The 20,994-nt window shown below is 41.2% G+C and overlaps 1 protein-coding gene across 1 annotated transcript in view; it reads left to right on the forward strand.

Annotated features, from left to right (window-relative positions):
• tmem135 (transmembrane protein 135) overlaps positions 1 to 20,994 on the forward strand; it is a 310,377-nt gene that overhangs the window by 192,247 nt on the left and 97,136 nt on the right. Inside the window, exon 6 of the mRNA XM_055637254.1 lies at positions 18,843 to 18,889. Within this exon, the coding sequence (XP_055493229.1) occupies positions 18,843 to 18,889 (47 nt within the window). The remainder of the gene's footprint in view (positions 1 to 18,842; positions 18,890 to 20,994) is intronic.

Here is a 20,994-nt window from a genome sequence, read left to right on the forward strand (position 1 = left end):
ATATTGTATACTTGTTGCATGGCTGTGTTTACTTGTTGCAAATGTTGTTGATCCGAAAGACCTGTGGACCTCCACAAAGTATGTTTAGTATGACCCATGTTTTAAGATGTGAAAATATCCAAATATAAATATTGCCATATTATAGCAGAGAGTGATTAAAAGAGTCTACTCAATATACATTGATTAGCTCCTCTAATTGCCAGGTCTCTCCAGTATTCAGTCATGCAGGAGTGGGATCGGTCATGGACCACGTTGATTGGGATCTCATTATTCTCTGAGGGGAAGGAGGTACTGGTGCATGTTTAAAAAAAAATGGATGTGGAACATGTAAGTTGGTGTAGAACATGTAAGTTGTCAAGTCAACTTTATTTGTCACATACACATACAAGATGTGCAGTGAAATGAAAGTTGCAATGCCTGCGGGATTGTGCAAAACAACAGAACAGAACAGAACCAGTATTTACATTAAAAAAAGACACAACAGTATTTACGCCCTGGTGAGATCAGAGTTTACAGTCCTGATGGTCTGTGGGAAGAAAGTCCATCTTATCCTCTCTGTTTTCGCAACGTGACAGCGGAGGCACCTGCCTGACCGTAGCAGCTGGAACAGTCCATTGCTGGGGTGGTAAGGGTCCTTCATAATCCTGCTGGCTCTAAATCTGCACCTCCTGGTGAAAAGGTCCTGCGGGGGGGAGTGTAGTTCCTGTGGTGCTTTCGGCCGAACGCACCACTCTGCAGAGCCTTCTCATACTGGGCAGAGCTTGCCAAACCAGATAGAGATGTTTCCGTACAGGATACTTTCTATATCACCAGAGTAGAAGGATTGAAGGGTCCTCAGAGAGACTCTAAATTTCCTCAGTTGCCTGAGGTGGTAAAGGTGCTGCCTTGCCTTTCTCACCAGTGTGGCAGTGTGTGTTGTCCATATCAGATCCTCTGTGGTGTGGACTCCCATGTATTTAAAGCTGCTCACCCTATCCATAGTAGCCCCATTTATCCCCAGTGGCATGTACATCCTTGGTTGTTGTGCCCTTCGAAAGTCCACAATCAGCTCCTTAGTTTTAGTGACATTCAAGAGGAGGCTGTTGTTCTGACACCAGAGTGCCAGGTCAGCCACCTCCTCTAGGTAGGCCTTCTCATCGTTATCAGAGATCAGGCCCACCACCACAGTGTCATCAGCAAACTTAATGATGGAGTTGGAGTTGTACCTGACCACACAGTCAGGGAGTACAGTAGGGGGCTGAGGGCACACCCTGGGGGGATCCTGTGTTCAGGGTGAGGGGGTTGGAGGTATGTCTCCCCATCTGGACCACCTGGGGCCTGGCGATAAGAAAGTCCAGGACCCAGGCACACAGAGTGTTCTGTCCCAGTTCCAGCAGCTTATCAGCAAGTCTGGTGTTATATTATGTTGAAAGCTGAACTAAAATCAATGAACAGCATCCTCACATAGCCCCCCTTCTGGCTGTCAATGTGAGAGTGGTGTGCAGAACCTGGGAGACAGAATCATTGGATCGGTTTGAACGGTATGCGAACTGCAGCGGATCTATGGTGCAAGGGAGCAAGGTGCAGATGTAGTTATTGATCAGCTTCTTGAAGCATTTCATGACCACTAAGGTGAGGGCTACTGGTTGGTCGTCATTCAAGCAGGCTGGATAGGCATTCCAGGGCTCTCTTAACTTTTTTTCCCTGTTGCCAGCCGGGCAACCTAGGCAGCTTTTTAGGTTGCCATATGACAGTTTAGGTGGTCATTTAAGATGGCTTGCATGACATGTGCGATACTGTGCTCGGACGAAGTGCATAGTTACCAGTCGGAATTATGCTCAATGAAGCATTCACATAATATTTCTGCTTCAAATAAAGTCACTAACTAAACATATTCACCAATCAAGACATGATATATACCACAATGACATGCAGCAAAATTATAATACAGTATCTCAACTCTTTTTACACATTGCAATTAATGCAATTTCTATTATTTCTTTCCACTTCCAAACAAAAATGTGGTTGGTTTATTCAGCGTATGATCAACCTGTGCAAATAAATCCTGGACCATGGTAACATACAGTGGCTTGCAAAGGTTTTCATACCCATTGAACTTTTCCACATTTTGTCACGTTACAACCACAAACGTGAATGTATTTTATTGGGATTTTATGTGATAGACCAACACAATGTGGTGCATAATTGTGAAGTGGAAGGGAAATGATACATGGTTTTTAAATTTTTTTACAAATAAAAAACTGAAAAGTGTGGCGTGCAAAAGTATTCAGCCCCCCTGAGTCAATACTTTGTAGAACCACCTTTCGCTGCAATTACAGCTGCAAGTCTTTTGGGGTATGTCTCTACCAGCTTTGCACATCTAGAGACTGAAATTTTTGCCCATTCTTATTTGCAAAATAGCTCAAGCTCAGTCAGATTGGATGGAGAGCGTCTGTGAACAGCAATTTTCAAGCCTTGCCAGAGATTCTCAATTGGATTTAGGTCTGGACTTTGACTGGGCCATTCTAACACATGAATATGCTTTGATCTAAACATTTCCATTGTAGTTGTTTAGGGTCGTTGTCCTACTGGAAGGTGAACCTCCGCCCCAGCCTCAAGTCTTTTGCAGACTCTAACAGGTTTTCTTCCAAGATTGCCCTGTATTTGGCTCCATCCATCTTCCCATCAACTCTGATCAGCTTCCCTGTCCCTGCTGAAGAAAAGCATCCCCACAGCATGATGCTGCCACCACCATGTTTCACAGTGGGGATGGTGTGTTCAGGGTGATGTGCAGTGTTAGTTTTCCGCCACACATAGCATTTTGCATTTATGCCAAAAACTTCAATTTTGGTCTCATCTGACCAGAGCACCTTCCTCCACATGTTTGCTGTGTCCCCCACATGGCTAGGGGCAAACTGCAAACAGGACTTCTTATGGCTTTTTTTCAACAATGGCTTTCTTCTTGCCACTCTTCCATAAAGGCCCGATTTGTGGAGTGCATGACTAATAGTTGTCCTGTGGACAGATTCTCCCACCTGAGCTGTGGATCTCTGCAGCTCCTCCAGAGTTACCATGGGCCTCTTGGCTGCTTCTCTGATCAATGGTCTCCTTGCCCGGCCTGTCAGTTTAGGTGGACGGCCATGTCTTGGTAGGTTTGCAGTTGTGCCATACTCTTTCCATTTTCGGATGATGGATTGAACAGTGCTCCGTGAGATGTTCAAAGCTTGGGATATTTTTTTTATAACCTAACCCTGCTTTAAACTTCTCCACAACTTTATCCTTGACCTGTCTGGTGTGTTCCTTGGGCTTCATGATGCTGTTTGTTCACGAATGTTCTCTAACAAACCTCTGAGGCCTTCACAGAACTGCTGTATTTATACTGAGATTAGATTACACACAAGTGGACTCTATTTACTAATTAGGTGACTTCTGAAGGCAATTGGTTGCACTGGATTTTATTTAGGGGTATCAGAGTAAAGGGGGCTGACTACTTTTGCACGTCACACTTTTCAGTTTTTATTTGTAAAAAAATTTGAAAACCATGTATAATTTTCCTTCCACTTCACAATTATGCGCCACTTTGTGTTGGTCTATCACATAAAATCCCAATAAAATACATTTATGTTTGTGGTTGTAACGTGACAAAATGTGGAAAAGTTCAAGGGGTATGAATACCTTTGCAAGCCTCTGTATATGCTTAACCATGCACACTACAGATTGATGCAAGCATGTTTTCTGGGAAGGACCGAAAATTATCATGACATGGCCATAGCATGGGTCATTATTGCTATTGGTACAGAAACACTCTCGCTTCCCACATAATTTATCCATAACAAAATATACAAGTTGAAAGGAAATTTCTAAAGGCATTTTATGATAATAGCCGTTAAAACCGACTATACACATCTGACAGGCTAAACATTACACTAACTGACAAGAGATGGCCAAAGGACATAACTGCAGCAAATGTTCTTTTGGCAATATGTTTAAAGGTGTCAAGACGCCACATTACGGGACATTCAGAATAGATGTATCTGTTGTGAACAGCAATGAAGATACCCAGTTTGTACGCACCAGATTTTAAATTATTGATAAATGCTGTTTCCATCATTCCCACTTCAGAATTAACGTTAAAATTTCAATTTGTGATGTATACGACTGACTGGAAGTAAAACCTGTATAAATCCAACATATAGTTGTGAATGTTGCACATTAAATAACTACAGTACTGATACGGATACATATTAAGAGCATTGATTTGCTGTTAAAATGAACTCTGTAATAACGTGTCAATGGCAGCAGTGACAATCGAACACTGCGGTTTTAATGTTTCACGTGTTCACAATTTAATTAATCCATCTCTATGGATTAAAACAAATAATAACATTGGGAATTAAAACACATTTGATTGCAATCTGTTATCAAACATAATCAATGTTCGCTCTGAAGACATTTCCAGCACAATGGAGTCCGGGGGGGGGGGGGGGGGGGGGGGGGTGAATCAGTGGCGGGATGGGGGGATGGCGGGGGGGGGGGGGGGGGGGTGGTTGAGAAGGCAATCAGTGCGGAATGGATGGATTGAGGCAGGAGAATTAGTGTGTTGGTTGGAGTAGGTATAATTGTGAGGGGAGAGCACGGGGGGGGGGGGGGGGGTGGGTTGAGGGGGGGGGGGGTGGGGGGGGTCAGTGGGGTTGAATGGGGGGGGATCTGTACGGAATGGATGGGGGGGGGGGGGGATCTGTGCAGTAGGAATGGGCGGATCACTACAGGATGGATGGGGGATCAGTGCACGATGAATGGGGGATCAGTACAGGAGAGGGATCAGTACAGGATGAATGGGGTGTTCAGTAAAAGATGAATGGGGGGGTTCACCACAGGATGGATGGGGGGGGATCGGTGCAGGATAATTGGAGGGGAGGTCTGTAGAGGATGAATGGGTTGATCAGTACAGGAGGAATGGGGGGGCGCAGTGTAGGATGGATGAGGGGTGGCAGGAGAATCAATGCGAGGTGGTAGGGTGATCAGTGCAGGATGAATAGATTGGAGGCGTTAGATGGAGATGGGAGCACGGGATGTCAATGAGGGCTGAATAGAGGCGGGAATGGGGATCAGTGCAGGATGGAGAGGAGGGGGGCGTACAAGAGAGAGAGCGAGAGGGAGAGGGGGGAGGTGGAGAGGAAGGAAGGTCAGCGCCTCCCTCAGACATTACCGGCATCATCGACCCGCTGCTTTGGCCATCCCTGTCTGCCGCCAAGTTTAGCTGCCAAATGGGGAGGCAGTTAGGATCTCCTTGCCACTGCCTCCCCTCCTCCGCCAGCCAACTGGAAGGTGCGGGGCCAATCATGTCTTCATTGGTGAATATGTTTAGTTAGTGACTTTATTCCACCCTCCCTCCTCCCGGCCTCGGCGTGCGGGAGGGTTTGTTTTGAAAGCGGTTATCTCCCTGCATTCTTCGGCACTGGTACAATAGTGGATCTCTTCAAGCAGGCAGGGATCACGGACTTGGCCAGGGAGACGTTGAATGTTGTGGTGAACACTGAAGCTAGCTGATTAGCACAAGACTTTAGTACTCACCCAGATATACCGTCTGGGCCTACAGCTTTCCTCGTGTTCACACGCGTCAGAGCCCTCCTCACTTCGTGCTCGGACACCAAGTATGTGTGCACATCCCCAGCGGTGTGCCTCACTCCAGCCTTGCTAGCCAGCGCGCTGACAGTGTTGTTGTTAGCTGGGGAGCTAGAGGTGTTGTTTCCCGCCTCAAATCGTGCATAGAAAAAGTTAAGGTCATCAGCTAAGGAGGAGCTGGCATTCCCGGTTGAGGGGGGCTGCTTTGGTAATTTGTTATAGTCTGTAGCTCCTGCCAAAGGCACCTGGTGTCCTGCTACTCCATCTGCAACTCCATCCCGTCCCTGTACCTCCTTTTTGCGTCCATCACCGACCTTCGCAGTCTATAGGACTCTGCCTTGTAGTCCTCCACGTTACCGGATGCCAGTCCGGAGTTGTAAGCAGCGGTGCGAACATTCAAAGCAACGCGAATGGACCTGTCCACCCAGGGTTTTCGGTTAGGAAAGAGGCTAACCCTTACCGTGGGGACAATGTTGTCGGCTATTGTTGCTTTGAAGTCCATGACCGTTTCTGCAAACTCACTGACATCTCTGGAACTTGATTGGAACATATTCCAGTCGACATAACTCAGTGCATCTTGCAGCATGGCCTCTGAATGGTCAGACCACCGCTTTACGTCCCTCGTCACTGCTGCTTCCCATACTATCCATTGTTTATACTCCGGCAGCAGGAAAATGGCGGCGTGGTCAGATTTTCCAAAAGGAGGGAGAGAAACGGCCTTGTATTCGTTCCTAAATGGCGTGTAATAGTGGTCCAAAGTTCTTTCCCCCCCCTAGTGACACACGTGATGTGTTGGCAGAAGTTAGACATGATTTTTTTGAGGTTTGCCTTATTAAAATCCCCAGCCACCACCATAGCCGCCCGCTTCAGGATGCTAGTTCTGATGCCGACATAAGACATCGTGTAGGACCGATAGTGCCGCATTGTTTTCCGCCTGCGGTGGTATGTAGACGGCTATGATGATCACCGAGCTGAACTCCTGGGGAAGGTAGAATGGATGGCATGATATCATCAGATGTTCCAGGTCCGGCGAGCAGGTACTAGAAAGCGTCTTAATATTCTTAGGGTTGCACCAGTTGTTGTTGGTCATGAAGCAAATCCCTCCACCCTTTGATTTTCCGGATTCTTCCTTTCTATCCGCATGAAAAACAGAGAAGGACTCGGTTGGGCATATTACTTGATCCGGCACCAGCCATGTCTCCGTCAGTCAAAAGATGTTACAGTCTCTTGTGTCCCGCTGGAATCTAATCCGCGCCCTGAGATCATCCATCTTGTTTTCCAGAGACTGGACATTATCAAGAAGAATGCTGGGTAGAGGTGGACGGTAGGCTTGAGCTCTTAGCCTGTTCCTAAGTTGATGTAGCATTGTGCTTATCAGCAGCCCTTGCTGTTTCTGGGCCCTTACTCGGCGCAGGTTGGTTGCCCAGCCCAATACATCTACATTTGAAAAGTGAACAAACAGAACTATAGAGTTATTTTGAACATCGTGAGGTCATGAAAGGCACCAAATACTTGTTATTTTTTTCAATCCTTCAATCGCATTGAAGCATTGGAATGTGGATCTTTTCCCCATGTGGAATTTGTCCAGAGGTTAGATTTTTTTCCATTAATTTGTTTACAAGACAGTGTTTCATGGAAGGTTTTAAATCACAACTGTAGATAAAAGCCAGGTTTAATAAATCAGAATGCATTGCATTCAGGACAGTTAGTATTTATTTTCCTTTTCACTGGAAAACATATATAGTTTTAACGTAAATTAATTTTCTTCACATACAATAGTAGGTGTTTTAGAGAACAGTAAATTCTTATTATTTTTGTACATTTTTTCAACTGTGTATCTCAATTTGCCACTGATTGTTGAATTTCGGCACTTCAATATGAGGGTACATAAAAAAGGCTAATAAGTTAAATACAAGAACAGCATTAGTGCACACTCTAGTGTGCAGCTAGGGAAATTTTATTTATTGGTCATATGTATTTTGATCTACTCGTAGCAAGCAGCACAACAGAGAATGGAAGCTTGTATCCCATGTTTCTGTCAAATACAATGATATGCTGAATGGATGGTGATGGTAATATTTGGGCAGAACATTTCTGTACATAGAAAGAATCAAAAAGGGGAAAGAGAGTCTTATTTTATATTTTGGGTAGCAGATCCATGTATTTTTAAAAACTTATAAATTAGTTTTGAGAAGTACACACATTATCTGAGTAACTTCTTGAGGAATTTAGATTGTATCCTGAAATAGATTTGAAAACAAAATACATTTGCCTATTATTAAATATTAATAATAGGCAAATTATTACAGATGAATAAAATCTGTGTACTATTCATGCTGAAAGATGCTTGCTGTAATGTTATGTACCATCTTAATGTTCCAAGATGTACAATGGAATCTACCTGTAAGTATTTATGTGGAATAAAGATGATAACATCAGTTCTCTTATGAATATTGACTCCATGGTTTGGAAAAAACTTTACAAATGCTTTTTGAAATAGTTTTACTCTCTTAAATAAGTCTAACTACCAATTTTTTTTTGTTCCACAACGGGGTCTGCAACAACAAAACAAGTACTAATTTGATTGATTCATGTGAAGCGTCATGTGAGAATGCCCTTAGGGTTAGGGGTAGGGGTCAGGGTGGCCAAATCTAACTTGCTGTGAACTAGAATGAATGTAATACCACGGACCAGCTTATAATCAGAAACGAACTGTGAAATTGGGTACGTATGTTGCAGATGTTACACATTAAAAACAACCGGAATAGCAAAGGTTGAAAAATAGTTGAAGTATTATTAGCTACCCAAAATAAATAAAACTAAATATCCATTCAGTTGTAGGATTTTTTTCTATATGTCTTGCTTTCTCTTTTGGGTTCAATTCCAGTGTAAATTCTAATAAATTTGTACTCTCAGTTATAGTTTAGGGAAATAGGGAAGTCTGCTGCAATTGCAAATGTAGGGAAACATTAGGCTTTGGATCTGCAACTTAAATCAGTTTATTTAAAGGCTTTCACACTGCAGTTGATCTTACTCCTGTATAACGCTCTGTAGGGTCCAGCGGAAGAACACAGTGACACATCCAGCCCTCCAAATCCATTAGCAATTCTTGAGTTTACAGTGTATTCTGGTTAGTCCAGGACTTAATGCTGTTCGAATAGCTGTATGCTGGCAGCTCCCTTTAGAATTGCATGCCGCAGTCTGTGTGATTCAGCTCAATGCTCTTAAATTGGCACACACCGGGTAAATCATCCAACCATTAGTTTATATTAGGAGTTAGAGTAGTACATTCCTTCTTTGTTTAAGTAATGATCAGGAATCGTCCAGGTTTGGCCCTCATGGAGTCAGGTTACTTGACCTCTGGTAAACTAGGGCTGGATATGTTATGACTTGTGGTAGCATTCTTACATTCATGGGGGTAGGGGTGGGGGATGTTTTGCTCAATAATGATGGATATCAGATGAGGATAGGATTGCCTCAGTTGTGATGTCTACTGCAGATCAATTGATAGCTAAAGTTCATGGATGAATAATGGACACTAATACATTACACTGAAGGATGATCAGTGCATGGAGAACTGTCCCACAGCAGGAAGAGGAAGAGGGCAGCAGTATTGATGGCTGCCAGAATGGAGATTACTGGGCTGTTTCCCCTTCAATAATAGATGGAGGCACGATTTGCTTAAATGACAAGGATTGACTTTTTCTGTGAGATGTGTGTTGTGTTCCTATTATCCATTCACTTCAGCATGCTGGAAACATTTTCATGCTTTTAGAATGACTCAAAATGCTGGGGTAACTCAGTGGGTCAGGCAGCATCTCTGGAGAACATGGATAGGTGATGTTTCGGGTCAGGATCTTCATGCTCTTCTTTCACTGAGTTACTCCAGCATTTTGTGTCTTTCTTTGGTAAACCAGCATTTGTAGTTATTTGTTATTTCCATGCTTTTACCTGCTTTTGCTGTGGTTTGTCATGTGTGTGTGACACAGTTAATTATGTCATAAGGTCTCAAGGAATAGGAGCCATAAGGAACTGCAGATGCTAGTTTAAACTGAAGATAGACACAAAAAGCTGGAGTAACTCAACAGGTCAGACAGAATCTCTGGACAAAAGGAAAATATTACGTTTTGGGTTGGGTCTGAAATAGGTTCCTGCACACCTTTGGAATGTGGAAGGAAACAAGAGCACCCGGAGAAAACTCATGCAATCAAAGGGAAAAGGAGCAAACTCCATACAGACAGCACCCATATTCAGGATCAATTCTGGGTCTCTGGCACTTTTAGGCAGCAACTTTATGGCCAATGTACTGCCCCATAGTCTTGAACTGAATTAAAACATACAGTAGCTGTAAAGGGGGACATAGCTTGACTTAATTAGAGATTTAAGACTGAAAATGGATAGTTTCTGTTTTTTAGCAACCAAAGTTAACAACGTATAATTTTTTGTGAGTTGGTAAATAAAATATAGTGGCACAGCTGGTAGACTTGCTGCCTCACACGCCAGAGATCTGTGTTTGATCCTGTCTTCGGGCACTGTCTGTGTTGTATTTGCACATTCTCCCTGCAAGCCTGTGGGGTCCCTCCCACATCCCAAAGACGCATTAGCTTTGTAGGTTAACTTGTCTCTGTAAAATTGCCCATATTGTGTAGGGAGTGGGTGAGGAAAGTGGGATAACAGAACTTGGCGAATGGGTAGACAAAAAAGCTGGAGAAACTCAGCGGGTGAGGCAACATCTAAGGAACAAAGGAAATAGGTGACGTTTCGGGTCGAGACCCTTCTTCAGACTGATATGAGGGTGGGGGGGATGGGAAGAAGAAAGGAAGAGGCGGAGACAGTGGGCTGAGGGAGAGCTAGGAAGGGGAGGTGAAAGCAGGAACTACCTGAAATTGGAGAAGTCAATGTTCATACCGCTAGGGTGTGAACTGCCCAAGCGAAGCATGAGGTGCTGCTCCTCCAATTTACGGTGGACCTCACTCTGGCCATGGAGGAGGCCCAGGACAGAAAGGTCCGATTCGGAATGAGAGGGGGAGTTGAAGTGCTGAGCCACCGGGAGATCAGGTTGGTTATTGCGAACTGAGTGGAGGTGTTGTGCGAAGCGATCGCTAAGCCTGAGCTTGGTCTCGCCGAGATTAATCGTACGCTGAATAATCCAACCACATTTTTGTTTGGAAGTGGAAAGAAATAATAGAAATTGCATTCATTGCAATGTGTAAAAAGAGTTGATATACTGTATTATAATTTTGCTGCATGTCATTGTGGTATATATCATGTCTTGATTGGTGAATATGTTTAGTTAGTGACTTTATTTGAAGCAGAAATAATATGTAAATTTTATTGAGCATAATTCCGACTGGTAACTACGCATTTCGTCCGAGCACATTATCGCACGCGTCCTACAAGCCGTCTTAGATGACCACCTGAACTGTCATTTGGTAACCTATAAAGCTGCCAAGGTTGCCTGGCTGACAACAGAGAAAAAAAGTTGTGAGAGCCCTGGCTGCACAGATGTATTAACCTGTCATTGGTTTACTCTATCAGCAAGTAGATAAGAGTGCCCGTGGCAGCAAAAGTGATCCATAATTAGAGGCACACAATTAGCCAAATTGACTTTTAGAGAAAAAAATGTTTATTATTTTGTCTGATGGTTTGTTTCTGAATTTTGCTTCACACTTAAGCTGCATCAACTACAAAGGAATATCAGTGTTTATAAACTCCATTCTTAGTACATTTGTGCATCTGCTTTTCTTTTGATAAAATGCTATTTTCTTTCATGTAACGCTATCGATTTGAAAGGGTTTCTTATGCGTTTCAGTCGGTGTGGAGTACAGTGCAGAGAGGAGTGTAAAACATTTTAACTGTTAGTAATGTATAATTTCAGAAAGAAGATCACAATTCATCCTCGTGTGAATGTTTGTGTTAATAGAGTTGAATTAGTTGCGTAAGTACTCCTTCCACATAGGTATTGAATGCAAATGCTCTTTGCAGGTGTATGGGAGTGCATTGATTGGAAGAGGACCAGAGAATCCAAGATGATCTTAGTGTGAATGATCGTTGGGGAGATGGAAAGGGGTCAAGGAAATGAACTGGGTAGGAGCTGAGGAGCTGTTAAGAATTGAAGTAATCTATCTGAAGCAGATGGATGTATTGTATGCTCTGTAGGTCTCAATTCTCTAGTTAAGACATGTTTAGTAATGTATGGTAAGAATTTGTGCAAGTAAAGCCTGTTTACCATTGCATGCTATTTTGCATGTCCATGCATATGCACATCTTTCACACAGAGGATCACAATGGATACCGGGAAGTGCACTATCAGTACACTGTGTACTATAATCTATTCTCTTTCACATATACATGAACTTCACTTTGATTCCCCAATTACCCAAAGTTCAATTTGCAGCGACCAATTAACGAACCAGCCAGCACATCCTTGGGATGTGGGAATAAACAGGAGTATCTGGGAAGCACAGATGGTTACGGGGGAACTCCACACAGTTGATTAAGAGGTCAATAAAATCATGTTAATAATCTGCAAGCTCCATTCATTATATTGAAATTTAGTCCCATTGTTCGAAAATTACCTGGAGAATTTTATACCTTACCTTATCTTACCTTAGCTGAAATGTAAGTTGCAGTTCCTGTTATTAAATTGCAAACCTGAAGACTGCAAGATAAGGAAAGAATGGTTATTCAGGCCATCAAGCAGGGTGCATGAGTTTTCTTTCGGTGATTGCGCATAGCTGAGCATCAATAAGAAGGTGATTTCTGGGTGATATTAAGAAAAATATCCATTCTGATGCCTCTCCCACCGTGCCTTTAATCCAATTTGTTGAGACTTGAGTAACTAGGTGAGGATTGGGCAGATCATGTTGATCAGGTGCCCAATACCAGAGTCTCAAAACAGACAGTCAATTCCAGGCTCTTTCATGAGAGGAGGTTATCTGGCAGACAGCGAAAAATATTTAGGGATGCACTTCAAGAAGAAGTCCAACATCCCGAATGACTCCTGGAAGCTTTTGCTGACGCCTGCTCAAAGTAGAGAGAGCATATGCAGGCATCAGGAACAAAGAGAAGCAGTGCATCGTTGGTGGAAGGAGTGCCGCACCTCACTAATTACCTAACTACTTGCTTGCCTTGTCAGCCACCTCCTGGCCTCTCTGTCGAAGAGTCTGCTCTTCTCAAATCAACCTCATTAGCCATCCTAGAACCCACAAAACCAGTATGGAAGCAAGTCATCATTGATCCCAAGGGATTGCTGAAGAAGAAAATTGTGGTCAGAAACATTTAAGACTGCTAATGTTTGGATATTGACAATTGTGCTTTAACTTCTCATAATTTCTTTGAAATTTCTATCACTCACTTACAGTGTAGCAACTTGAACAAATATGTAATTTACATGCTGCGGATTACAAAACTGATTAAACAAATATATTCTAAAACAAATATGTTCTTTATGCCAATGCATATTGAAAATCTACATTGAGAATACGCTTAGCATGAAATTATTCCAAAGGTGGAACACATTCTGTAGACTTATGCTGGGAAGGGAATGGAGGGAATTTTGGATTAGTAACTCCTAAAGGGCCTGTCCCACTGTACGAGGTAATTCAAGAGTTCTCCCGAGTTTTCCCCTGATTCAAACTCGGAGAATGTCCGTAGCGGGTACGTAGGACTTAGTGGATGTCTCGTAGCGGCTCGTACGAGTAAAAAGTAACAATTTTTTTCATCACAAGTATTTTTTTTACTCGTGGACATTTTTCACAGTGTTGAAAAACATCACGAGTTTACCGGATTTCCCGAGTACGTACCGTTAGCATTACGAGCCGCTACAGACATTCTCCGAATTACCTCGTACAGTAGGACAGGCTTAAGTAGGAGGGGAGACTAATGGAATGAGAAGGAATCGGGAACATTTTATTTAAGTCGGCTTGGTATAAAGGTTTCACATTGATTTCAACTAGGTAGCTGGAGGATATGCAGAGAGGAGTGTATAATAGGAGCTGGAATCACCATTTGGTTTGTTGTGCCCACCCTGCCATTGAACATAACATAGCTGATCATCTATCACAATAAAAATTCGCATAAACATCATGCTAATCTATCAGCATAAAAATGAATTGTGTAAAACTGCTAGAGGGTTACTAAAAGTACTAAAGTTGTTCACTTTATAAGTGCACATTTTACAGCACAAACTCCAAGGGATGTTTCTTTCAAGCTAATTATGGGTTGGCACTTAAGTCTTATTCAGTTGATTTCCTGCTGTTCCCTTAATTGGGAACTGTGTAAACAAGTTAATGTTATTCAATTATACTCTTGTGAAGTAGAATTAGGAGTAAAATTTTCCCGTTGCTGGTTCAGAAAGCAAAAGTTGTATGAGTTTTCTTTGTTCACTGCTAACATATGCTATTCAAAATTAGAAATTGGGTAGTTTTATACATTGATTATTCACAATCACAATTTAAGTGAAAAAAGTTCGACTGACATTAATGATCTTAACCTTTGTAGAGTGCAAACTTCTGCAAATTGTATCTGTGCATTTCTAAGTGCCAAGAGATACTTTGAGTGATGAAAGAAGCTTGACTACCTGCCAAGGGAGAGAGATGTGATGTTTCAACTCAAACTATTTGTCTTGACATAAAGCAGCTGGGCAATTTTGTTTCCTCCCCTTGCCACCCTCCTGCCAATCCCTCTTTTCAACACAACCTATTTTTAAGTCTTCTCCTGTTTCCTGTTCTTTTCTAAAGCTAACAACCCATGAAACAATACTCTTTAGTTGTTACTGTCTCTTTCATGTGGTCAATCTGTGTACGATAATCAAAATATAAAATTGTGATATTTAATTTTGGGTGTATTGATCAATAACTGTACATGGTCAACCAATCAAGATGTTATAATGACTAAATCAAATCTCCAACGGGCCCTCTCCTAAAATGGAGAAGATTAGGCTAATTCTGGTTGTTGTTTACTCTGCCTTGGCTGAAGTCATTTAAGTTCAGTGTGCTTTTCAAACCCTCCCTAACGTGCATGCATGCCTTGCTACAGGACTCAGATTCTAACTACCAATGACTGAAAGGGGAGAAGCAGTGAGTAATTTTACTATCTGTCTGCAATATCGTCTGCAATTCCTTCCTTTTCTGAATGGCAGAAGGCCAATGTGCATAAAAGCACAGCGTACAATGAACTTTGCTTTATTACTGTCTCTAATGGCTGCTGTAGAGCAAGTGAAACTGAATATCTAAACATTGCGGAGACACAAGGAACTGCAGATGCTGGAATCTTAGGCACAACACAGAGTGCGGGAGAAACTCAGTGGGTCAGGAAGCATAAGTGGAGGGAATGGATAGGCAACATTTCATGCCAAGAAGGGTTCCAACCTGAAACATCGCTTATCCATGCCCTCCACAGATGCTACCTGATTCGCTGAGTTACTCCTACACTTCGTGTTTTTATCTTAACATTGCATTCAAGGAAGTGGCAAATTAGATGCAAAAAATGGCTAAAGACAATCAGAGATCGAGTAAATATTTAAAAAAAGAATGCAAGGAATGCATAACCAGATTTTCACATAGTTGCAGAACATTGAAGGATCTTCATTATCTACAACAGTGGAGCAATATTTGTTCCCTGTGCAACTGATTGAAAAATTCAGTTAGCACTACACTTTAAAGGGAAGCTCATGAGAGTTGTCATTTTGACATATTTTTCTGTTTTGCACCTGGGTCATCTGTTATTGGATTCAAGTCCCACTGCACCATATTCTGGTATACCACAAAAGGAATGGCACATTTCCATTATTTAGATTGAACTATAATCTGTCTAACTGGAAGTTGGAGATTCCATAACATTGTCTTCTGCTAAGTGTAACTGTACACTCTGGACTGGCTTCTACAATGAATAATTGTGGTCACCCCAGTCTGAGAACCACTCCAGAGTCAAAGCTAACTGATCTAGCTTGCATTTTTTCTGTGCTAGTGTTATGTTGTAGAATCTGCAGGAAAACTATTTTCCTAAAAATCAATATGTGATTCTTTATAAAGATGTAGAGCACTCTGAATAAACGTTCCATCTTAACCCTAAAGATGTGGAATTAGAAGCACTGATTTGCTGATTCACTAAATATTCACACCCAAAATTGAGTAAATTAGTGTGTTGCCAATGATTAAAACGCAAAAATAATACTGGATCAGCAACTGAAACTACTTTAAATCCATCCATTGCTGGTTTTAAATAAATTGATACGTGGTGGGGGTCGACAAAATGGGGGGGGGGGGGGGGGGTGTTAGTAAAGCAGGTTAATTGTAATTTATTGAAATTGTACAAGATAACTAACAAAACTTAAAAAGTGGGTAAGTCATGGTGAGGTGGGTTAAGTTATTGCCCATTGATATATGTTCCTGATTTATTCAGTTCCATTCTTTCCCCATAAGCTGTAGTTGAAAGTCTGAAGTGGGCAAAATGCCAATGGAACTCAGCAGCAAAAAGCCTGCATATTTCTTCAGATATTTTAGTTTTTTCCAGCATAATGTGGAGAATTTGCTAAATTCGGTTTCCCATTGTGTTGTATTACATGTGAAGGTTGGGTAACTGAACACCACGATCAATCTTGAAACTCTATTAAAGTCTGACCTGTTGGCTCCCTTATTCCCAACCAAGTGATGAAATTAATTTGCAGTATGACATATTTGGTGTTCCAATCAGAGATTAATAGGATTCGTCATGTTTGTGATAGTCAGAAAATAGATGTGCAGCCTGATCCTGCCTTCCAGAGAAATTGGTCTGTACCTCTGCAGGTTATCATTCTTGAAGAATTCCAGGATATTTTTAAAAATACAATGAGGGTTTCTGCCTCTGCCACCCTTTCAGGTAGTAAATTTCAGATCCCTGCCACGCTCGAGATGGAAATATTTTTTTCTCACCGACCATTTAATCCTTTATACAATTACTTTAAAATCTTTGGTGTTGGAGACCTTGGCTAAGGGAAATAGGTTCTTCCTATTTACTCTGTCTAGGCCCCTCAAATAATTTCATACACATTATTAAAGTCTCTCCTCAGCCTCCTCTGTTCCAAAGAAAACAACCCTAGCTTTTCCAAGCTTTCCTCGTAGCTAAAACTTTCTGTTCCTGGCAGCATCCTCGTAAATCTCAATAATTGGTGAATTAGTTTCAAGGAATTTATTTTTCCTCTGGTTCTCTTTATTTGTACAAGAAATTGCTTCTTTTCTACAGCTGGAATTTTAACAGGAAGTTAGACATGTGTAGTTCAGGTTTCAGTTCTGCCCCTTAAGTAAGCACTAAACATTTCTCTCTGTTATACTTGTTCAATAGTTTCATGCAGTTGATTTGAGCGATCTCACCTGAAAAATATTCTCTACATTTGAATATTCAGAGCATCTCCCTAGCACTAATTGTGATTATTGCAAGTAGCTGAACCAATTAAGCTTTGCTATTAAAATGTAGCTGGCATGCGTGCATTTTGTTTGTGGTAACTATGTGTAGCTTTTCAGTTTAACCAACCACTGTCTTAAAGTTTGCAGAGATGTAGGTCTTCAACCACACTGAGAAGTCAGTCTAGCTGTTGACAATAGTCCTGGTTTCCTGATGTTTGCCTGCATATATTTCAGCATGCTTATGGCTTTTGATTTCCCTTGCACCTTAATCATTGTTATATTCTTATATTCTTTCAAAGCTTAGCTGTGTCTTCAATTTTATAAAGGTCAATTTGTGTTACAGTTTGAAGTAGAATATCTGCTTTGCATACAATCCAAATTACTTTCAAAATCATAATAGTTTTGTTAAAATTTAATTTGTTAGTTATGTCTGAATGTTTTAATCTCAGCATACAGCCAAATGGAAAATATTTACCGAGTTCCCCACTGGTGTTATTCTGTGGCTCACAATTGACTGGAAACTCAACTGGACCATAAATAGTAACTCGAGCAAGAAAATTGCAGATACTGAAATCCAAAAGGAAAGCAAAAGGTGTTAGCAGATGAAGGCAGCATCTTGAGAGAGAAAAAGAGTCAATTGTAGGGCCAATGATTTTTTGTCTGAACTGAAAACATGAGAAGTATGAGCTCCTTTAATTTTATTTTTTTAATTCATTTTTTGGGATATCAGTTTCAGTGGTAAGGCCAGCATTCATTGTCCATCATTAATTGAGAAGGTGATGGATGGTGAGCAGTCTTAAATAATTCCAGTCATTTAGGTGAATACTGTGCTTAGACCCAATGATGAACTATTGATAACATATTTCCAGGTTAGGATTACTTGCAATTTGGAGGGAACCTGAGGGTGGTATTAGCTGTTGCTAGTTTGGGAGATGCTGTTGAAATAACTTAGACAAATAACGGTAGTGCATTTTATAAATTGAATACATTGTGGTCATTATGCACGACTGGTGAATGGAATGAATGGTTAAGAAGGTTAAAAGAGTGCCAATTAGGAAGGAAGAAAACTTCTTCAAAGTAGGCAAACCTTGAGGAGCTTTCGCAGTGGAGCAGATAAAATGTGTAGGAAGGAAAATGCTGCCTGACTCGCTGAGTTACTCCAGCATTTTGTGTCCATTACCAATTAAGTGTGTTATTTGTCCTGGAGGGTGTTGAAAGGGGTTTCTTGAAAGTGGTTGGTATTGAATCATCCATCATGCTCCTGACTTGGGCCTTCAAGGGATCAATGGTTTCTTTATTATCAAGTACTGTGAAATACTTATTTTATACACAGATTAGCAAGACTATCATCATACATGAGCACAATCCCCTGGTTAGTACAGAATGTGCAGAGCAGCCCACTGAAACTATATGCAAGAGACGCCATTGAGATGCCATTTTACAGTTCCAGCTGCAACGGGCCTCAAAGGTCCTTTGCAGCCGTCGTCTCCATTCCGGTCATCCTGCGAACCTCTGTCCCTCTCCTCGCACAGCCCTCTTCAGCGATTGTTCTCGGGGAGCGCTTCCCGCAGCCGACCTTGGCGGCGGGGACGGTAAGACTCCCCCAGAAAACTGTTACTTATTTTTCTTTGTGTGATATATGAAGACCTATGATTATAAAATAAAGTACATAACTAATTGTAATAAAGAAATAGATGCATGGAAACATGTTTAGGCAGAGTTGCTGTGGATTTACAATCTGATTTAAAAAAACACTTCAGACGTGCAATGTAAACATGTGACCCATTCTTTTGATGGAAGAAGAATAATTACCTATGCTTTCAAAATAATTGTCCTTGTATCTGTTCTCCGCAGGTCCTGTTGTTTTGCTTCACTGCGGCTCTGTACATGTTCTTCTTTAGGTAAGTGTATGGCCTCTTTACTTCTCAGTTCTCTTTAATTACTGTCTTTGCTGCCCTCTGTAGCCTGATGGCTCGCTGATCTAAAGCTTACCACTTATTTGGAGGTTTGCTGAAGTTTTATTGCAGTCCATGAAAAGTGCAGACAAAGCTTTGAAGCCTTGTCACTCCTTTGAGCCCCTTAGGTCAGAGCAATGCGTTTGAATGCATTTGCAAAAGACATGGGCTGAGCCAACCAGTTAGAATGGCACCATAGGTCAGCCCATTTTTCTTCGGAACAAAACTATTTGGAGTAGTCTGGTGGATGAACAAGACATGACACAGAGAAACACAAGTCACGGTTCAATGGTAAACCACAAAGAACATTGACAGGAGAATGTTCAAGCAGAAAGATGCAGCACTGACAGTTTTAGATGACTATTAATCACTTTTGTACAATCATTGTTTGATGGAAATGAGATCTCAATGTGATTCATGTTATTTATACATCTTTATGCTGCATAATCATATTCAATTTAAAAATGCAGTGCACAAAAATAAATGGAGTATTTTGGAGAAACATTCAATTAGCTGCTAAAATCTTGTGTGTTAAGATGGCATGAGGGGAAGGGTTCTGTGTTCTGAAATTTACCTGAGATTGATTTAGCAATCTGTTTGAAAATTTTGTGATCAGAAAGCAGAGTTCAGGTTGCCATGGTGATTAATCCTACTTCTCAATTGTCCATCACAAAAGAGGTTGTATTACAATTCATCTGATCTAAATACCCAATCCTCGGGTGATTACCTGCAATTAAAATGCAAGGTATAAGTTAGTAGTCAAGTAATTCACTTGGAGATATTTATGCACCATACAAAAAACTACTTATTTTGCATCTTTTAGAAGGTGAATAGACCTTCAGCACGTGTAAAATTTGATAGATCACTTGAATCACTTTTAGATGTGCCTTTATTCTCCTTCGTTAAATTGAAAAACCTTTGTTTTTTGCAGCTATTTTTTTGTTCCTTGAAGAAAGTAATTTCATGATTAATTTGACAAAGCAAGCTGAAATTAAATTGTTTCTATGAGATTTGTGAACATTTTTTCAAAAGGTGTTCCGACTGTTTGATTAGATAATTTTTGCAAAGACCAATAACAAACAATGTATTTGAAAGAAGCTTCTGTAGATTTTGTTAAGGGCTGATTTGATAAAGGTAATGTTGTTGTGCTATAAACGCCAGAAAATCTTGAATCCATTTCCAATTGTGCTAGGTTTATGGACTTTGCCAAGATTGCAATTTAAATACTACATAGACACATAGAAAATAAGTGCAGGAGTAGGCCATTTGGCCCTTCGAGCCTGCGCAGCCATTCAATGTGATCATGGCTGATCATCCAACTCGGTATCCTGTACCTGCCTTCTCTCCCTTTAGCCACAGGGGCCACATCTAACTCTCTCTTAAATAAAGCCGATGAACTAGCCTCAACTAACTTCTGTGGCAGAGAATTCCAGAGATTCACCACTCTTTTATCTCTGGTTCCAAAGCTCATCTCTATCTCCATATCCGGAAATCTTTGATGATTTATCTGTGGAGGTTGGCTAAGAGCAGAATCAGGCAAAATATTAAACAAATTACTCGAGTACAGTTCAAAATTAGCTCCCGAGTTGCGGAATACATTGACATTCTGCAGTGTTATTTAAATTAAAGTACTTTTGACGAATCCAATATGTATTAGCAGTTTAGTTGAATTACGACAGATGTTTAGAGAAGTAAAGTGAATGTTTTAATAAATTGCATTTGGGAAGGTGTGGCCAATGATAACAGTTGCATTTGGGCAGGTGTGGCCTATGATATCAATTTAAATGGAGCCTTGGATAATAGGTTTTATCAGAAGTTCAGATTTTGTGAAATGACGTTCCCAGTTATAGCATACGGAGATAGTGAATTAAGATTGTGACCAAATGAAGTTAAATTGATGTTCACACACCAACCATTATTTTTGATGGTATTTTCCATCTTGGCATGTTTTTTGTTTTGTACTATTAGGCAGAGCAGATACAAGGTATTTTCCCTGCCATGGGACAGAGAGCAAGAAGGGGAAGCAGATAATACTATTGCTGGTAAATCAA

Source organism: Leucoraja erinacea, chromosome 6, assembly GCF_028641065.1.
Source record: "Leucoraja erinacea ecotype New England chromosome 6, Leri_hhj_1, whole genome shotgun sequence".
Lineage (NCBI taxonomy): Eukaryota > Metazoa > Chordata > Chondrichthyes > Rajiformes > Rajidae > Leucoraja > Leucoraja erinaceus.